Source organism: Pongo pygmaeus, chromosome 1 (genome assembly GCF_028885625.2).
Source record: "Pongo pygmaeus isolate AG05252 chromosome 1, NHGRI_mPonPyg2-v2.0_pri, whole genome shotgun sequence".
In the NCBI taxonomy this organism is placed as follows: domain Eukaryota; kingdom Metazoa; phylum Chordata; class Mammalia; order Primates; family Hominidae; genus Pongo; species Pongo pygmaeus.
Window position 1 is genome coordinate 190,726,175 of NC_072373.2, and position 18,756 is coordinate 190,744,930.

The following is an 18,756-nucleotide window of genomic DNA, read 5'->3' on the forward strand; positions in this document are numbered from 1 at the left end:
GCCTTCTTGTGATTTTGGGGGCTTGGCCTAAGTGTGAGACCCAGTGGTGTGTTAGGCAAGCTCCTACCAGCTTGTAAAAGCCAACTACTAAATGTTTAGGAAATGTTCAAAGTAGAACAACCATGGATAACTTGAAATTGGCTATGGTGGGAGTTATTCATACCATGGAAGTTAGCCAAGTGCTCCCAACTAGGCCTTCCCCACCACCCCGTTCCCTACCGGAGGTGTTTGGTTTTTTTTTGTCACCAGTGCGTCTGTGGTAAAATCCTCCCTCATCTGATACACACATCCAGCAGGTACATTTTCACCTTTCAATACCATCAGTAACAGTTGTGGAGAAAGAACCACCAGTCTCCAGGGACCCCACAGGCCTCCAGCCCCGCCAGCCCTGCAGGCTCAGGCATGCACCAGGCAGGAAGCACAGTGTACAGGCACACCCAGAGCAAGCATCTGTCTGCCGGTCCCCTGGTCATTCTCAGACACAGGGAAGTAGACAGTGGGGATTACGGTATTGGAGTCTTACAGAGTTGGGATAAAATTCCAGTTAGGTCACTAAAGGCTGCGTGACTTTAGCTAAATCCCTCTCTACACTAGGGTGTTCTTATCTTTCAAATAAGAACACTCCTGACTTAGCAAGAGGCCAGGTGCAGTGGCTCACACCTGTAATCCCACTACTTTGGGAGGCTAATGCAGGAGGATTGCTTGAGTCCAGCGGGAAGGATTGGCCTGGGCAACATAGTGAGACCTCCATCTCTACAAAAAAATTTAAAAATCAGCCAGGCGTGGTGGTGCATGCCTGTAGTCCCAGCTACTCGGGAGGGTGAAGCAGAAGGAAGGATTGCCTGAGCCGAGATTGCGCCACTGCACTCCAGCCACAACTCCAGACATGTTCGCCCCCACCCAGTAGCACCTGGGGCTCAGTGTGTTCTCTAACGGAGTCTTAAGGCAGAAGGGCTCAGTGAGTGGCTGAAGACACAGACACAAACAGGCAGCTGTTTTCCAGCTTTTATGAAAATTAATAACATTAATAGCTCACAGACATATACATACACACACATTGCTATGTACACAGTCATTAAGTTATTAATTAGGCTCTGTAAAAAAAGGTTTCTACATTAGTGTTCCGGGCTAGGCCCGATCAGTCCTTGGCATATTCACAGTGGCAGCCCCAGGGCTTGGCCCCACAGGCAGGCAGAGGGGAGGCAGGAGGCCACAGAGCAGCCGGCCCCACAGTGAGCACAGCAAGTGTCCTGGGCCACCTCCTTGAGTCTTCAGTTCCCTTCCTAGCACCTGCAGTCCAGCTGATCAGCAAGCCGGCAGACAGGTCCTGATCCCTCCCGCGGCCTTCTGCGTGGTGGCTTCGGGCAACGTGGCGGGCCCTAGAGGATGCTAGCCAGCTCTGTGGAGTCTGTTTCTGAGCAGCCAGAGCTGCTGGCCTCATCCCTGCAAGAGCCAGAGGAGATGGGTTGAAGGAAGCATCCATCCTTACCCCTCTCCAGCCCACCTGCCTCCTTCCTGACATGATCTTGGCCCTGCTGTCGGACTCAAGTGAACCACGGGACACAGAGTTTGCTCACTCCCACTTTCAACTGTTGGTTGGTCTGTTTACTGTCCTTGCTGCACACAGGGTACTGCAAACCCTAGATCTACACTCTCGCCTGGGCTGGCTGACGGGCTGGCATGACTCACTCCAGCCTGCCCACTGGTTTCCCCAGATGCAGGGTTCAGGCCATACTCAGGTCCTATGTGCCAGGAGGGTGAGGAAGAGTGCAGTCTCTGGAGCCAGAATGCTGAGGCTCAAACCTCAGCTCCGCCCCTCTCAGCTGGGCCAGGTACTCTTCCTGCTGAAACCTCAACTTCTTCACCTGCAGAGGGGGAACCCTAAGAACCTGATACTTAGGGTTGTTGGAGGGGTATGGGAGGTGATGGATGCACACGTCCTATAACAGGCTCCTTAAGGACAGAGATTTTTGTCTTGTTCACTAGAGCAATCAATTGCCTAGCACATAGTAGGCAGCCAGTATGTATTTGTTGAATAAAGGTAAGACCATTTAACACAGTGCCTGGTGCGTACTTAAGTGTTACAGCTGTCCAGAGAAGATGTGCGGGGGGTGAGTCTGGACTTGGCCACAGGAGACACAAATTGAGGGTTTAGACACGGTGATGTCCCCTCCTCCAGCATCCTGTCCCCTCCCAACTCACCTCAGTGCCTGCAGGGCCTTCTTATTCTGCCGCCGCCTCTCCTCATCAATGGGGTACATTTTGAAGAGCAGTAGGCCCAGCAGGATGAGAACTATGGGAGCCATGGTCACGAGCATGTTCAGTGTAAACTTGACACGTTCCGGCTGCGAGCAGCCGCGGGTCTGGTACCCTGCAAAGCTATGGGACCCAGGGGGCAGGAGAACGGTGAAGATGGGGCACCTGGGGCCTGGCCCTGCCCAGTCCTGCCCCAGGTCCCCACCCCACTCACTCCAGACTGAGGGTGGAAATGCCCAGTGACACTCCAGAGGCAAACTTGGTGAAGAAGACATAGAAGGAGAAGAAGATGGGCTCGGTTCCATGGAAGTGGGGCTGCTTCAGATGGAAGTCGTCAATGACATCAGGCAACATGGACCTGCGCAGAGTAGTGACAGCCATGAGGACCGACCCACCTAACGGGCCTCTGTGTTAATGAGAAGAGGTGGCCCTCTGGAAGCTTGCAGTACCATGGGTACACAGCTCAGTGAGGATATGGGACCTTCACATGAATAAGAAAAGGCCTCTTGCTCTAAGAGGAAGTAACCCTGCCTGGAGGTGCTCAGCGTGGCAAGTGGAGCCCAGGTCAGATTATAGCCCCCATTTTTCACTCTGACTAGGTGTTCTTGCAAAGCTCACTACCTGTACAACTGTACAGGACAGACCTCCCCCACTCCTAACCTGGACCCACAGAATGGCCTGTGGGAGAACACCGCATAGAACTCTCCCCGAGGAGCTTCAAAACTGGGGACTAGGGACTGGAGATACCCGAGGAGGGGCCTGTATATACCTACCAGGGTAGTAAGAAGGCAGCTGCCACACTGATGCCAGCTGCCACAGCTACCACATATGTAATGATGAGGTTACTCTCCATGAGGGCCACCAAGATGAGAAATGGCACTGCTGACTAGGGAAGGGGGTGCAGGAAGATGAGTCAGCTGAGAGGTTCCCTCCAGACATCCCCAACTCAACCCAGGCTCTGCTCTTCAACCCCACTCACTGAGATCCCAACATATACAGCTGTCTTCTTGCCAAACCGGGTCAAGAACCACTGCCAGATGGGAATGGTGAAAGTGGCCGAGAGCTGTGGACGGACAAAGGGGGTTAAAGGGAGATGGTTTAGAGCCACAGAGCCCCTCCTGCCCTTCCCAGAACCCCAAAGCGGCTCCCAGCCCTGCCCAAGAGCAGCCAGATGACATCATGTGGGCAGCAACGAAGATGACAGGCACCTTCGACGGCTCCCCAGGAGAGCTCAGAGCTGGTCCAGGCCCACCTTGTCTGCTGCCCTCTCAAACCTCTGAGCCAAGTTCCCGGTGTCCTTGCCCTTGCTTTTGCTGTGCTCACTACTCAAACATCTAACCTCAAACTCTTTCTTTCACAGTCCTACCTTTGCAAGGTCCAACCAAATATCCTGAGAAGCCTCCCTCATCCTTTCACGACCTTGGGCCAGCCTGAGAAACATCCTCTGCCTATTCCAAGAACCATTCCACAGCCTATGCCACCTCAGCCCAGGCTGCCCGCCCCTGCTCAGGCCCCACTCACCATGATGGCCAGGAGTAGATTCTGGAATTCATTGCGGAAGCCCAAGGTGTAGGTGCAAAACAAGACAAAGTTCCCCTCCACCAGCTGGGCATGGGGCAATGTAGGGAAGGAAATGCAAGGAAGGAGGTGATGTTGGGGCTGAGCATCCCCAAGACATCCCCCAAGCCCCAGCGACCTCTGCTCACCCCGCTTCCATTACACTCCCTTCTCAGGCTGAGCACGTCACAACCCACTCACCATGAAAGCCAAGGAGGTGAAGAGGAAGCCGGTAATAAGCTTGATGTATGGGCCGTGGCTCATGACCAGCCGTAGGCCCCGGAAGTAGGCGATCGGCTCAGCCTGCTGGGCTTCGTAGGGTTCTGGGGGCCAGAGCAGACAGTGAAGAAGGAGCAGAGACCCCTCCCAAAGCCTGAGGGCCAGGCATAAAGACACAGCTGTCCATGCTGAGGCCTGCATCCCTTCCCAGGCACCCCCTTACCTCTCTGCTCCCGCACGCCCAGGATCAGGATGACAGCACAGATTATATAGATACAGACAATGACCCCCGCTGCCAGCAGGTATGCCTTTTGCTATAAGGGAAGTGAAGGTGACATACAAGGATGGTCAGTTTGAGCTCATCTCAGCACCCCAGTTCCAGCAGCCCCTCTCAATGATCTTGAGCCAGTCCCCTCTCCTCTGGGAGCGTACTGTCTCCATGGGTGAAATGGGAGGATCATCCCGGGCCTGCTGTTGCTTCCCAAGGCTGGACAGTTAAGATACACAACATGCTCAGAAACCAGGCTGGTTGAGTACAGCCCTCACACCTGTAATCCCAGGAGTTTGAGACCAGCCTGGGCAACTTGGCAAGACCCCGTCTCTACAAATAATAATAAAAGGAAAAAAATAGAAACCAGGCTGCAGAGTCTGACAGCCCAGAATTCAAATCTTCCCAAATCTCTGCAATTCACTAACTTTATGACTCTGGGCAACTTATTCAGCCTCTCTAAGCTTCAGTTTCTTTTTCTGCAAAGTAGGTATATTGGGTGTATTAATTGTTATGTATATCAAATGCCCAACATTTATTTAATAAACACTAGCTGTTACTATACAAACCACCTCATTGTTCCTTATCTCCCCAAATCCCTGCCCTGCCCAGGGCCTCACCGTTTCCCTGTGTGAGGTGGTGCCATGTGTATGGTTGGCACTTTGTGAAGCTACTGTAGAGCTATTGAGGTCCTGGAAACAAGGCGTGTCTGCTTGGCCCACGATTTGCCCCTGGATCGCCGTACCCAGCACTGTGCCCAGCACTTCCACAGTCATCCCTGGCAGGAGAAAAGGAGGTGTTTTGGAGGGGCCTCATGGGTTGTGGGCCCAGGGAGGAAGGTCAGATGGGTGGGAGCCCAGCGGTAGCTCCAGGCAGGGTGGGTAGAGGTAGTGGGATAGGTGACACCTTGGTTTGAACGCATATGCACCTCTCCAGGTCTCATCTGACCAATAAGGGGATTGAGTTATTTTTAAGATGGTTTCACACCCACACCCTAGAGCAGAGCAAAGAGCTGGACCCGCAAGCGAAGAAGTGTGGCTGGAGGGTCCCTGGAGGGTGGGGTCAGGTGGGCTGGGGAGACTCACGATAGGCGGTGGCAGAATCCCGCTCAGTCTGCTCGGTGCTGATGAACATGGTGAGAGCCGAGTAGGGAACATGGAAACACTGGCATGGAAGACAGGTCATTGGCCGGTCAGGCGGGTGGACACACGGATGTAGCTTCCGGTACCAACCCTGGGGGCCCCAAGGACCGCCCTCCTCTCGGCCCCTAGAGACACCCAAGGGAGGTACCCACACTCACCGTGACCATCGTCTCAAAGAGGCAATAGAAAAGCAGGTACCAATAGGTCTGGCCATCTGGGAAGTCAGGCACGAACCAGATAAGGAAGTAGGCAATGACGGCCAGGGGTGTGGAGAAGATGATCCTGAGGAAGAGGAGGGTGTGAGTGGAGGCTGGAGGCTGGAGCCCAGGAGCCAGGCCCAGCCCAGTCTGCTATGCCTCACAGGGTCCCCACAGGGAAGGAAGCTAAGCTCTTCCTTCCTTCCCCATACTCCTGCTGAATCCACCCATCCTGGGCCTCTGGGAAGAGGCTGATGGCCAAGCCCGGAATGGCAGATGGGAACTGGGCCCCCAGACTGAAATCCTAGGCATGGAGTGCGAGGTCAGACCCTGAGTCTACTCCAGAGGCAGCAGCCTCTAATGGGCTGAGAGCTAGGACAGGAGTCCAAGACCTCAGGTGGCTGGGCAAGGAGGCAAAGAGAATGAGCAGCCCCAACTCCCGTGTTCTCACACGGATACTCATCAACCACACACACACACCCGGTTCACACACACACCCCATTCACACACAAACCCCATTCACACACACACCTCATTCACACACACGCACCCCATTCACACACGCACCCCATTCACATACACGCACCCCATTCACACACACACCCCATTCACACACACATACTCCATTCATACACACACCCATTCACACACGCACCCCATTCTAACACATACCCCATTCACACACACACACCCCATTCACACACACACCCCATTCTCCCACACACACCCCATTCACACACACATCATTCACACACACACACCCCATTCAAACACACACACCCCATTCACACACACACACACCCCATTCTCACACACACACACCCCATTCACACACATCATTCACACACACACACTCCATCTCACACACACACACACCCCATTCTCACACACACCCCATTCTCACACACACACACACCCCATTCACACACACATCATTCACACACACCCCCATTCACATACACATCTCATTCACACACCCCATTCACACACACACATACCTCATTCACACACACATACACACCCATTCAGACACAGGGAAGCTGGCATGATGGGGAGAGGCCAGCTCCAAGTGAAGGAGAGTTGAAGGCCCAGGTGGGCAAATGTCCGCCTTCCCCATGTGAGTTCCACACCATCAAAAGGGGTTAGACCTCAGGATGGACTAACTTCATGACATCACTATAGCAAGGCAGCACAGGCCGTGGTAAAGAGAAAGGCCTTTGAGCCACTCTTCAGGGATTCCATTCTAGCTCCACCAACTAACTATGAAACTTAGTCTCGGGAAGTTATTTAAATTATCTGAAGCTCGTTTCCTCATTTCCTCATTTCCTCATAAGTTCCAGCTATGGGCTGGGTGCTATTCTAATTACTTAGGATAACCAGAGAACAGATAAAAAATCATTGCCCTGGTGGAACTTACATACTAGTTGGCAAACAGAAAAATTGACATAATTTAAAAGTTATATATACCATTCAACCTTCATAAGGAATAAAATTCTGACACATGCTACAACATAGATGACACCTTGTAGACATTAAGCCAAGGAAAATCAGCCAGACACAAAAAGATAAATATTGTAATTTCACTCATGAGGTACCTACAGTGGTCAAATTCATGAAGAAAGTTGAATAGTGGTTGCTAGCGGGTGTGGGGAGAGGGGAATGGGGAGTTAGTGTCTAATAGGTAGAGAGCTTCACTTTGGAAGGATGTAATGGATGGATGGTGGTGATGGTGGCGACAAAGTGAATGTACTTAGGCTAGGCGCGGTGGCTCATGCCTGTAATCCCAGCACTTTGGGAGACCGAGGCAAGTGGATCACCTGAGGTCAGGAGTTCAAGACCAGCCTGCCCAACATGGTGAAACCTCCGTCTCTACTAAAAATACAAAAATTAGCCAGGCATGGTGGCGCACACCTGTAGTCCCAGCTCCTCGGGAGGCTGAAGCAGGAGAATCACTTGAACCTGGGAGGCAGAGGTTGCAGTGAGCCGAGATTGCACCACTGCACTCCAGCCTGTTGACGGAGTGAGGCCCTGTCTCAAACAAACAAACTCCTTGATTATTACATCCTTAATGTGGAATGTTAAAACTGCACTGCCCAAAAAAGAAATATTAGAGAACCGACAGGTTTGTATCCCTGCTGTACCAAAAACAAAAACAAAAAAACCACAGTGAATGTACTTAATGCCACTGAACTGTACACTTAAAAATGGTTGTAATGGCAGTGGCACATGCCTGTTGTCCCAGCTACTTGGGAAACTGAGGCAAGAGGATTGCTTTTCCCCAGAAGTTTGAGTCCAGCCTGTGCAACATAGCAAGACTCTGTCTTGTAAACATTTTTTTTTTTAACAGGCTTAATTCACTTTACTTTTCTTGTATAAAAACCCTATGTTGTAGCCACAGCTGGAGCCTGGGTCTGCTGCATGGAGACTCCGGTGTGGGTCTTGACGAGGTGCTCAGTGAACTCCTGATAGGGAGACTTGGTAAATACAGTCTCCTTCCAGAGGTCGGAAGGTGGACAAGGCCTACCTTGTCCACCCATTTGTGAATTGCACCCTTATTCTAATCTCCTGGAGCCAGCTTTATTTCTTTTCTTCACAGCACTCATCTCCCAACATGTTATATAACCTTTTTGTAAAACTATGGTAAAGTATATGTAACATAAAATTTACCATAACCTTAAAAAAATGTTTACGAGCTTCTTCTCCGAGAAAACACCAAATGGCAGATGACGCCGGTGCAGCGGGGGGACCCGGAGGCCCTGGTGGCCCTGGGATGGGGAACCGCGGTGGCTTCCGTCGAGGTTTCGGCAGTGGCATCCGGGGCCGGGGTCGCGGCCGTGGAAGGGGCCGGGGCCGGGGCCGAGGCCGCGGAGCTCGCGGAGGCAAGGCCGAGGATAAGGAGTGGATGCCTGTCACCAAGCTGGGCCGCTTGGTCAAGGACATGAAGATCAAGTCCCTGGAGGAGATCTATCTCTTCTCCCTGCCCATTAAGGAATCTGAGATCATTGACTTTTTCCTGGGGGCCTCTCTCAAGGATGATGTTTTGAAGACTATGCCGGTACAGAAGCAGACCCGTGCCGGCCAGCGCACCAGGTTCAAGGTGTTTGTTGCTATCGGAGACTACAATGGCCATGTCGGTCTGGGTGTTAAGTGCTCCAAGGAGGTGGCCACCGTCATCCGTGGGGCCATCATTCTGGCCAAGCTCTCCATTGTCTCCGTGCGCAGAGGCTACTCGGGGAACAAGACTGGCAAGCCCCACACCGTCCCTTGCAAGGTGACAGGCCGCTGCGGCTCTGTGCTGGTGCGCCTCATCCCTGTACCCAGGGGCACTGGCATCGTCTCCGCACCTGTGCCCAAGAAGCTGCTCATGATGGCTGGTATCGATGACTGCTACACCTCGGCCCGGGGCTGCACTGCCACCCTGGGCAACTTCGCCAAGGCCACCTTTGATGCCATCTCTAAGACCTACAGCTACCTGACCCCCGACCTTCCGACCTCAGTTTCCCAAGTAGCTGGGACAACAGGCATGTGCCACTGCCATTACAGCCATTTTTAAGTGTACAGTTCAGTGGCATTAAGTACATTCACTTTGGCTTTTTTGTTTTTGTTTTTGGTACAGCAGGGATACAAATCTGTCGGTTCTCTAATATTTCTTTTTTGGGCAGTGCAGTTTTAACATTCCACATTAAGGATGTAATAATCAAGGAGAAGGTGGCATCCATGCCAAAGGCCTGAATGAGAGGAGGGAGTTGGCCTTTTAGACATCTGAGGCAAGAGTCGACCGGGCAAAGGGAATAGTCAGTGCAAAGGTCTTCAGATAGGTGCGTATCAGGCAGGTCTAAGGAAGGGCAAGGCCAGGAGGGCTGGAGTGAAGAGAACGGGGAGATAGAATCAGGAGATGAGGCGGGAGTGGAAATGGAACTCCTGAAAGGCCATTGGAGGTGCCTTGGCTCTAGTTCACAGGATTGAAGTAACTTTGAGACTTGGTTGATACTAAAATGTCAAACACTGTTTGGGACACTAAGTGCTGTAATGATCACATCAGGGAAGCTCAGCAGGAGAGTTGGCATGCGTAACTAATGCAGGCCACACCAGGGGAGCTGCAGAAAGCCCTGGGCTGGGAAGGAGACCTCAGGCCCAGCTGTTGCAGCCTCCCCATGGGACCTTGCTTGACATCTGGTCTCTCACACAGTAGCCTTGAGAACTCCAGGCAAAGTGACTGTCAAAGTCTTTCTGGTTTGGCCAGGAATGGTGGCTCACACCTGTAATCCCAGCACTTCAGGAGGCTGAGGCAGGAGTATTGCTTGAGGCTGGGAGTTTAAGACCAGCCTGGGCAACATAACAAGACCCCATCTCTATATATGTGTTTTTTTTTTTTTTTTTTAATTAAAAAAATGGAAAAGGGCCAGGTGCAGTGGCTCACACCTGTAATCCCAGCACTTTGGGAGGCCGAGGCGGGCAGATCACAAGGTCAGGAGATCGAGACCATCTTGGCTAACACGGTGAAACCTCGTCTCTACTAAAAATACAAAAATTAGCCGGGAATGGTGGTGGGCGCCTGTAGTCCCAACTACTCAGGAGGCTGAGGCAGGAGAATGACGTGAACCCAGGAGGCGGAGCTTGCTGTGAACTGAGATCACGCCACTGCACTCCAGCCTGGGCGACAGAGTGAGACTACGTCTCAAACAAACAAACAAACAAAAGGTGGAGGAGGAAGAAAAGTCTTCCTGGTTTCAAGAAGAGGATTTAAATGTAGGCTCAGAGCAGGGGTTGCCCTGAGGTCCAGGAAGAGAGAGAGCTACAGGGCTCACAAACCCTGACAGACCCAGTTTCTTCCTACACTGAAAGGAAAGGGGGTTCCAGGTCTCCAGGCCTGGCCTGAGGAGGGGTCTGGTGGTATGGGTGGAGAGGTCTGGCCAGGCATGGTGGCTCATGCCTTTAATCCCAGCACTTAGGGAGGCTGAGACAGGAGAATAGCTTGAGCCCAGGAGTTTGAGACCAGCCTGAGCAACATAGCCAGACCCCATTCACCACAAAAAGGAAAAAAAGTTTGGACAGGGAGGTCATATGCACACCAGCCTTCAGCCCACGAGCCATTCCACGTGCGCGCATACACAGGCACCACCAGCCACAGAAGCATACGCACACAGGCACCTGCTAGATCAGAAACCAGCCTGAAGGGCCCCCAGCAACTTCCCCAAGCTGGCTGCCACACCTGCCCAGGAAGTTGCTCAGTTCCTACACGCCACAGGGAAGGCCTGCCCACCTCCACCTCTCTTGACTCTGTCTCCTCAGGGAACAAGAGCTCCTCATCAGCCTTTGTCAAACACTCCAACCTCTGCTCATAAGCAGCTGAGCAGCTGCTGCTGAGGAACCCAGTGTAACTGGGAGTATCCCAGCCTGCAGCCACCATCCCTGGGAGCGGCTGCCTCCCATTGGCTGGGCCTCATGAGGCGATGTGGCAGCAGAGCCTCCCCTTCTACTGGCTGCCAGGGAGGCGGGCACAGGGCCAATTCTCACGGGCTGGCGCCGCAGGAGCCCTGAGCAGCCTGCACAGGTAAGGCAGGCTGTCCTGCCCCCGGCCCTGAAGACTGGATCAAAGGCTCCAACCTGGGCCTTAGCCAGGGGCTGGCAGGGTTGGGGTGGGTGGGGGGCCTCGTGGGAAAGGAAGCTGTAGTGGGGGAAGGGGTTGCGGGAAGAGCTTTGAAGGCCGGAGGCCAGGTATGGGCGCCCCTGGGGCAGGAAGGCGCCCACTTAAGCCGGGATGGGCTGGAGATGAAAGGGGTATGCCCCCCCACACCCTGAAGCAGGATGTCCTGGAGGGAACCAGAGCCCCCGCCTGACAGCCTATCCTGTGCGTCTCCCCTGCCGTCTGATCCGATCTGTGGCACCACCTCTGCCTACTTTGGCCCTGAAGCTGAGTAGCACAGGCTTTGTACCAAGGGAAAAGGTAATTTACGTCATCCAAGGTGCCAAAGGTTATGGGTTTGCTACCCCATCCTGGGTATTACCCTATCCCCTGCTCTGCCAGGAGCCACCCTGAAGGGGTGCCAAATTATATATCAATGTGCTGTTGGAGGGTCCCACAGGGAAGCAGAGATGCAGCAGGCTGGGCCTGACGTCTAATTCCCAGCCCAGGATTCCGCAGTTCCCCTGGTGTGGCCTGTACTAGGGACCACATGCCAGCTCTCCTGCTGAGCTTCCCTGAAGTGGTCATCATAGCACTTAGTGTCCCAAACACTGCTTGGTATTTTAGTATCAACTTATTTAAGTCTCAAAATTACATCAACCTTATGAAGTAGAATTAAGTCAGGCACTGTTCTAAGAACGTCAAAAAAAAAAAAAAAAATTAATCCACCACAACTCTGTGAGATAGGCGTAATTATTATCCCCATTTTACAGATGAAGAAACTTGAGACTCAGAGATGTGAAGTGACTCAGCTGTAAGTAGGGAAATTGGGATTTAAACCCAGGCAGGGGCCGGGCATGGTGGCTCACACCTGTAATCCTAACACTTTGGGAGGCTGAGGCGGGAGGACACCTTGAACCCAGGAGTTCAAGGCCAGCCTAGGCAACATAGTGAGACCCGTCTCTACAAATCATAATTTTAAAAGATTAGCCAGGTGTGGTTCATGTGCCTGTAGTCCCAGCTACTCGAGGGGCTGAGGTGGGAGGATCACTTGAGCCCAGGAGTTCCAGGCAGCAGTGAGTTATGATCACACCACTGTACTCCAGCCTGGGTGACAGAGCGAGACCCTGTCTCTAAAAAAAAAAAAAAAGGAAGAAAGAAAAATAAAAATAATAAAATAAGCCCAGGCAGGCTGGCTCCAGAGTACAACTGCTTAACCACTCTTAAGTACTACCTCGGCCACTGCAGGAAGTGATAGAGTGGGAGAATTCAGAATTCCAGCTTCACCAAGGAAAATGAGTGGACCCTGGGGAGGAATGAGGCCTGAGCTGCCCAGCCTAGCACTTTGGCTGTCCTGGAAATGAACTGGCTGAGCATGCCAGTGCCCGTGCTCAGGGTAGCTGATGCCTTGGATGGGGTTTCGACACCCTTGGGCTTTTAACTCCTTCCTTCTCCTCACCCTCCTGCCTGTGACAAGACAGAGAGAAGGACCAAGGAGCAGATATGCTGGAAGCCCTGCCTTGTGCCACCTCAAAGGGGCATCTTCTACTCACCAGGGCATAAGGCGACCCAGGCAGGTCCAGGGGGATTTGCTGATGCAGAGGCCCACCAGGGGGTCTGTGATGGCATCCCAGGCTCGGCCCACAAACAGGATGATGGAGGCAGAGAAAGGGCCCACCTGGAATGGGGAGAAGCAAAAGACAACTTCTTCATCCTTCTACTCGCCTCAACTCTCATTGGTAGGCAGAAGCGGAGGCTCCCTCCCTATCTCAGCCAGGATCTTGTGACCCTGAGCTGCTCCCACATAGACCTTACACATCTTCACTTGCCTTGTTAATAATGACAATAGCATTTCTCCAATAAGAGTAGCACTGGGTGGCTTCTTAGAAGCTTTCCCAGCTCTGTTTCCTTAATTGCTTCCCTCCACTGCCCTTGAAAACATTCCCATCAATTCAAATGAATTCATAAACATTTCCTTCCCTCCCTCTCTCAGCCCTGAGCCCCTGACCACCTGATATCAGAATGATCATTCGCAGGGTGAACAGTGTGCTTCAGTGTCCGCATCTGTATAATGGGAGTTATGAGTTCTACCTTATAGGTTCAAGCTCTATCTCGGATGTGGAAAAAGGAGCCTATAGATGCTTTTTAAAAAGGGACTTGTCACTACCCACTCAAGCTATCCCCCTCCCTTCCCCAAAATCCCCCAGGCCCTAAATACAGACTCTCCCGACTCCTCCTCATCCATCAAAGCCCTGCTATTGCTATTTCTCCGGGGAGTGGGTATTCTTCCCTATACCATAGTCTCCCTAGTCTAACCCCCCAACCCCAGCTCTAACACCCACTGCAACAGGTTTACACTTTGACTGCAGGTTCCTCATATTTATACCCCACCCAAGGCCCAGCCCATGAGAGTTACTCAAAAATTAGCTGCTGAAGTTTTTTGTTCCTTCTGAAGCTCAGTGTTCCCCCTCTGTAAATGGATACAACTAAGATGCGATGCTTGCCAAGTTAGATGCTACACAGAGAAGACAGCTGGTTCAGGAGCCCCGGTAGTCATGGCTATTCTGCCTCCCACTCTCCCATCCAGACAGGGCGAATTCTCAGGATGCCAGGCTTCTGGCCAAGGCTTCTCAATGCACAGAATAGTCCTGTTTCACCCTAAGTACCCCTCCCAGTCAAAGACCCTGTGTACTGGGGCATTCTAACTTAGCCTGGCACCTAAGTACCCTTCTGCTCCTCAGGTAAAGGTGGGATGCATCTCATCCACAAGCCTGGCAACAGCCACCAACCCCTGAGTCAAGCCAGCTGACTATCTCCCAGCCAGGGACACAGTATGCCAGTCTCTTCTAAGAACAGCATCCCCAGCAGGCCCCATTCTCCCTCATTCTACCGCCTACCGCTTCAGGCTCTGTTGCTCATGCCAGGCAAGGAGGAGTTGCCAGATCTTTCCAGCAAAGACTCCTGGGGTGGAGACACTCCCTTCCTGGATACTTTCCAGGGTCTTCTCATTTCTTGCCCACTGACTCAGAGGCAGCAAAGTAGTGATTTGGGGTCCCATTTCACAGATGGGGAAAACTGAGCGAACTGACCCAGGGGTGCATAGTCTTCCCCACCTCAGGACGCTGAATGAGCCCTCCAAGGCTTAGACCACTCACCTGAGCCACATCCAATAGGTAGATCTGAAGGAAGAAACCCAGGGCACAGCCCGTCACCTGGTAGGGGGCTCCCCCAAGTGCATAGCAAAGCTTGTTGCAAACAGACAACTGTTGTTTCTTCTTTTTCGGTTCTTTCTGGGAAGAGGAGGAAAAGATGAAAGGCCCAAGGTTCTGGCCTCCATCCAAGAAGGTTCCACAGGAAGGACCATCCCTCTGGCCAACTCTACCAGAACAAACAACTCTGCTTTGACCTGTTCCTATCCAGGAGATCCCACCTTTTTTTTTTTTTTTTTTTTTTGAGACGGAGTCTTGCTCTGTCGCCCAGGCTGGAGTGCAGTGGCACGATCTCGGCTCACTGCAAGCTCCGCCTCCTGGGTTCACGCCATTCTCCTGCCTCAGCCTCCCGAGTAGCTGGGACTACAGGTGCCCGCTACCACACCCGGCTAATTTTTTGTATTTTAAGTAGAGACGGGGTTTCACCATGTTAGCCAGCGTGGTCTCGATCTCCGAGATCCCACTTTCTACAAAAGAAAGGTGTTCTCCATTCTTAGGAACATGGAAAAGGGGAATCCATACTTGTGTGAAAGTTGCCCCTAAGCCACCTCCCTCCTGGAGATTCTAAGGAAACTTATCAGTCCACCATCCCTAAAGAACTCCTCCCAAGACCTCAGCCACTGCTCCTTTCCAAGTTTCAGGGGGAGCATGCTCCAGCAGCGGACCTGTCCCCACCCGGCACCAGCTGCCACAACCTGAAAATCCGCTTGCTGCCAAGAGCTGCCTGAGCCCAGCCCAGGCTCCCACCCTGCCTCAGAGACAGGATCCACCTGCCTACTCCTGGTGAGGGCTCTAGAGAGCTATGGGGGCCCGGCCCAGCTGGCTGCAGGCGCAGCTGTTCCACCTATCCCAGAGCATCCCTGACCACTATAGGCAGCCAGAGCTTCAGGCAGACCCAGGAACTGTCCTACCCTCCAGCTTCCCGACCCATCGCCCTCCACCCCCGAGCTCCTAGAGGACCTTGGAGACGGGAGGAAATGCCTCCAGGTTCAGGCCTGATCCCTCTCCGGGTGGGGCACTAGGGAGGTTGGGTTGCCCAGGGAAAGTAGATATTACTCATACATAGTAACAGCATAATTGCTCACCCAGCTCCTTCCAAGGATCAGTTAATAAAATTAAAAGGAAAAGACAGTCACCTCCCACGAAGGTATCTATTGCCTGAGATCCTTTCCTAGGGGACCGCCTCATTTTATTTGGTCCTTCAATAAGTCCCCAGGACTGGGGATGGGGTCGATGGTCTCGATGCGCAAAGCACCGTTCCCGCGCGAACATCCACATTCAGACAAATGCCTGAGGGACGCGGCTCCTTTAAGAGCAGAGCTCTTGTTCTTATGAATGAACTTGAGCGGCCCTAACAGCAGAGATGAGGCGCAAGAGTAGGTGGGTGGAGTGGGAGGTAGGGGATGAGAGATGGGGAACCAAGGGGAGTTTCCCAGATTTCTGGGGTCACCTCTGGCGTTTGGGGCGGCAAGCCCCAGCCGCTCAACACGGAAGAATGGAAACCGGCTAGGCAGAGCGGGGAATCACATGGGGCTGCCGGCAGAGCCTCTCCGCAGAGCGTGGAGTGCGGGTGAGCAAAGGGGGGCGACGGCGCCCACAGCTTTTCTCCGTCACCCCCTGTCCCAGGGTACCCCCAGGTCCTCTCTGGCTCGTAGGCTTCCTGTCCCTGGCTATGCCAATGGTCCCCTGACCAGGCCGACCCCGGGACGCCCCCGATCCCCCATTTCCGCCTCCTCCCTCCCCTCGCCCTCCACGCGGGGTGCCGGGCCCTCACCTTCACCTGGGCCGGGCGTTCAGTGGTTTGGAGGATGCTGGTGGGCAGCAGCCCCGCCGCGGAGCCGCTCTCGGCGCCTTCTCCTTTGGCCATGACCGGCGGGCCACGCCGCCTGGGACCGGGTCGACGGGATGCTCCTCTGCCCCGCAGGCCGCTGCTCCTCCCAAGCTCGCGTCGTAGCAGCCTTAGCCACGGCCGCCGCGCGCTAGCCAAGCCGGCTGGCAGGCGAGGCACGCACTCTGCTGCACGCCCCCTCCGCGCCTCTTATAGTTCTGCCCAGCCCTCTCGGTTGCGGCCAATCCCCGAGCCCCGCTGCCCCGCCTCCAGCCAATCCCGTCGCCCGCCTCCCTGCCCCCGCCTCGCCCGGCGGCTCTGTGCCACCGAGCCACGTTCTCCAAGCCCCGGAACCGGCATCTGCCTGCGTTGGCTCCTAGCAATCCGAGAAGCAGGCCGCGAGACCTCCCAGACACGCGCGAGGAAACCGAGGCCCCAGGCTGAAAGTGATCTGCCCGAAGTCCCCGATCTGCCCGAGGTCCCCGAGGTCCCCAAGGTCCGACTCTCCCCGAGTTGGGCCTACCACCCATGACTTCTGACCCCCAGGCCTAGGAAAGGTAGGGGCTCTGAAGCCCACTTTAAAATCTGGAGTCAGGGCCTGTCTCCTTCTTCAAGCCTAGAGAACATACGCTGACACTTTCCCTCCTGATGCCTCTCTCTCATCCCCGAAGACACACCATTCCCCCGTTCTGCCCTTGGCATCCGGGCAATGGGGAGAAAGATGAGGCAATCCAGTGGCTGCTCCTGCCAGAAGGGAGCTCTCAAGTCGTGGAGAGAAGCCGGGGCTACGCCCACTAGTACACTATGACAACAGTAGCCTTTTATGGATAGCTTCCTCCATGCTTAATGTGATCTCTTTCGGCCCTCAAAAACCACCAAGTGAGGGTGGTGCTATTATTATCCCCATCTTACATCACAGGAAGGGGAAACTTGGAGAAGTGAAGCAACTGTTATGTGGCAGAGCCAGGCCTGAAGGGTTTTGTCCGATTCCAAAGCAGTTGCTCTCAACAGCCCTGCTCTATCCCTCTTAGCATAAATTACAGAAGTCTGAATGGGGTGTATGTGTCTCCCCAACAAGAGGCCCTGGGAGATACAAGGCTCCAGAGGCACTGAGGGTTGAAACAGGGAAAGTTTTGAAAAAGAGAATGCCCAGAAATGTGGTCCTCAAAAGAAGATGGGAGGGCATTAGTTTGGAACAGAAGGCAGGCACGGATGCCAGAAAAGAACAATCTTTAGTTCCACCTCTGAGTCCCTTATGTCAATGTCACCCCAGTCTTTCCAGTTCTCTGATTAGTGAAGGGGCTGCTGGAACTCTCAAAGGCCACCCACCCGGTTCCTGTGCTCCTTAATGTCAGCCTCCTTCTCCCTTTCTTTAAATCTCTGATTGCAGGGAGGAGAGATAAGGTCTATCTGCCCCAGGATGGTCACACCATGCTCCCTCATACGCCAGCAGATCCCATCTGGGCACACAGCTCTTGGCCATTGCTGAGAAGAAGAGAGCCGAAGTGAGGCACTGAATACTGTGGAAAGGGAATGGCTGGCCCCATGACTCCAAGCTGTGTGACACTGTTCTGTCTCTTTTCCCCTCTCCAGGCTTGGTTAGCTAAGCTCCCTTGCAGCCCCCAAATCTTCTCTCCCACAGAATCACACCATACCACAAGTGATCTGTATCCCCCGGTTGACAATGAGCTCCTCAGGTAGGAACCACATCTTTTTCACTTCTGTGTCCCCACTAACTAGCTTAGGGCCTGAATTATTGTGTTCAGTGAATGAATGTTCAGTCTTCCCCTGCTAAGGTACAAGCACACAGAAGCCCATTAGGAAAAGCCCTAAGCATCTCCATTTACTAGCGTGTGGCTGACGCTGAACAACTCAGTTAACCTCCCTGTGTAAAATGGTGATATTAATAGTAGCTACTGGCCAGGCGCCCTGGCTCACGCCTGTAATCCCAGCACTTTGGGAGGCTGAGGTGGGTGGATCACGAAGTCAGGAGTTCGGGACCAGCCTGGCCAATATGGTGAAACCCTGTCTCAACTAAAAATACAAAAATTAGCCGGGCGTGGTGGGGCACACCTGTAGTCCCAGGTACTCAGGAGGCTGAGGCAGAAGAATCGCTTGAACCCAGGAGGCGGAGGTTGCAGTGAGCCGACATCGTGCCACTGCACTCCAGCCTGGGTGACAGATAGAGAAAGACACTGTCTCAAAAAAAAAAAAAATTAATAGTAGCTACCTAATAGATTTGTTTTGGGGATGAAACAAGAAAATGCACAGGAAGCATTTAGCACAAGTGCCTGGGAGCCGAAGCTGGGCTGGTCCCCCTCCTGGCCTGATTCCAGTCTGTCAGTGTAGCAATGCAAGATTCCAGATATGGCCTGACCAAGCCAGCACAATAGGCCTATTATTTTTTCCAGTCTGGACGCGACACATTGTTAATGCAGCCTAAGACTGCTGGGC

The 18,756-nt window shown here is 53.3% G+C and overlaps 2 protein-coding genes across 3 annotated transcripts; one reads left to right on the forward strand and one right to left on the reverse strand.

The window, feature by feature from the left end:
* Positions 1–993: 993 nt before the first annotated feature.
* MFSD2A (MFSD2 lysolipid transporter A, lysophospholipid) lies at positions 994–17,158 on the reverse strand. Of its 2 annotated transcripts, none has more exons than XM_054496630.2 (14): positions 16,249–17,158; positions 14,421–14,555; positions 12,819–12,943; positions 5,601–5,724; positions 5,386–5,464; positions 4,921–5,078; positions 4,256–4,346; positions 4,015–4,136; positions 3,778–3,861; positions 3,236–3,319; positions 3,030–3,142; positions 2,471–2,614; positions 2,203–2,379; positions 994–1,443 (listed from the first exon to the last, which is right to left on the reverse strand). In XM_054496630.2, exons 1-14 carry the CDS (start codon positions 16,339–16,341, stop codon positions 1,380–1,382), a joined length of 1,593 nt encoding a protein of 530 aa, XP_054352605.1. In that variant the 5' UTR covers positions 16,342–17,158; the 3' UTR covers positions 994–1,379. The 2 variants fall into 2 exon arrangements, with proteins under 2 accessions (XP_054352605.1, XP_054352613.1); XM_054496638.2 differs by having other exon boundaries at positions 16,255–16,517.
* Positions 8,356–11,006, forward strand: LOC129012857 (small ribosomal subunit protein uS5-like). Its single transcript, XM_054448986.1, has 2 exons — positions 8,356–9,144; positions 10,932–11,006. Exons 1-2 carry the CDS (start codon positions 8,356–8,358, stop codon positions 11,004–11,006), a joined length of 864 nt encoding a protein of 287 aa, XP_054304961.1.
* Positions 17,159–18,756: the final 1,598 nt, after the last annotated feature.

Excerpts from the sequence above, each read along its gene's own strand:
- MFSD2A (XM_054496630.2), bottom strand. The coding sequence starts at position 16,341 with ATGGCCAAAGGAGAAGGCGCCGAGAGCGGCTCCGCGGCGGGGCTGCTG. Across the intron at positions 3,320-3,777 it reads ATCTACTCCTGGCCATCATG|CTCTCGGCCACTTTCACCAT; the intron begins GTGAGTGGGGCC and ends GTCCGTCCACAG. Across the intron at positions 2,380-2,470 it reads ATTTCCACCCTCAGTCTGGA|CTTTGCAGGGTACCAGACCC; the intron begins GTGAGTGGGGTG and ends TGGGTCCCATAG.
- LOC129012857 (XM_054448986.1), top strand. The coding sequence starts at position 8,356 with ATGGCAGATGACGCCGGTGCAGCGGGGGGACCCGGAGGCCCTGGTGGC. Across the intron at positions 9,145-10,931 it reads TTCCGACCTCAGTTTCCCAA|GGAACAAGAGCTCCTCATCA; the intron begins GTAGCTGGGACA and ends CTGTCTCCTCAG.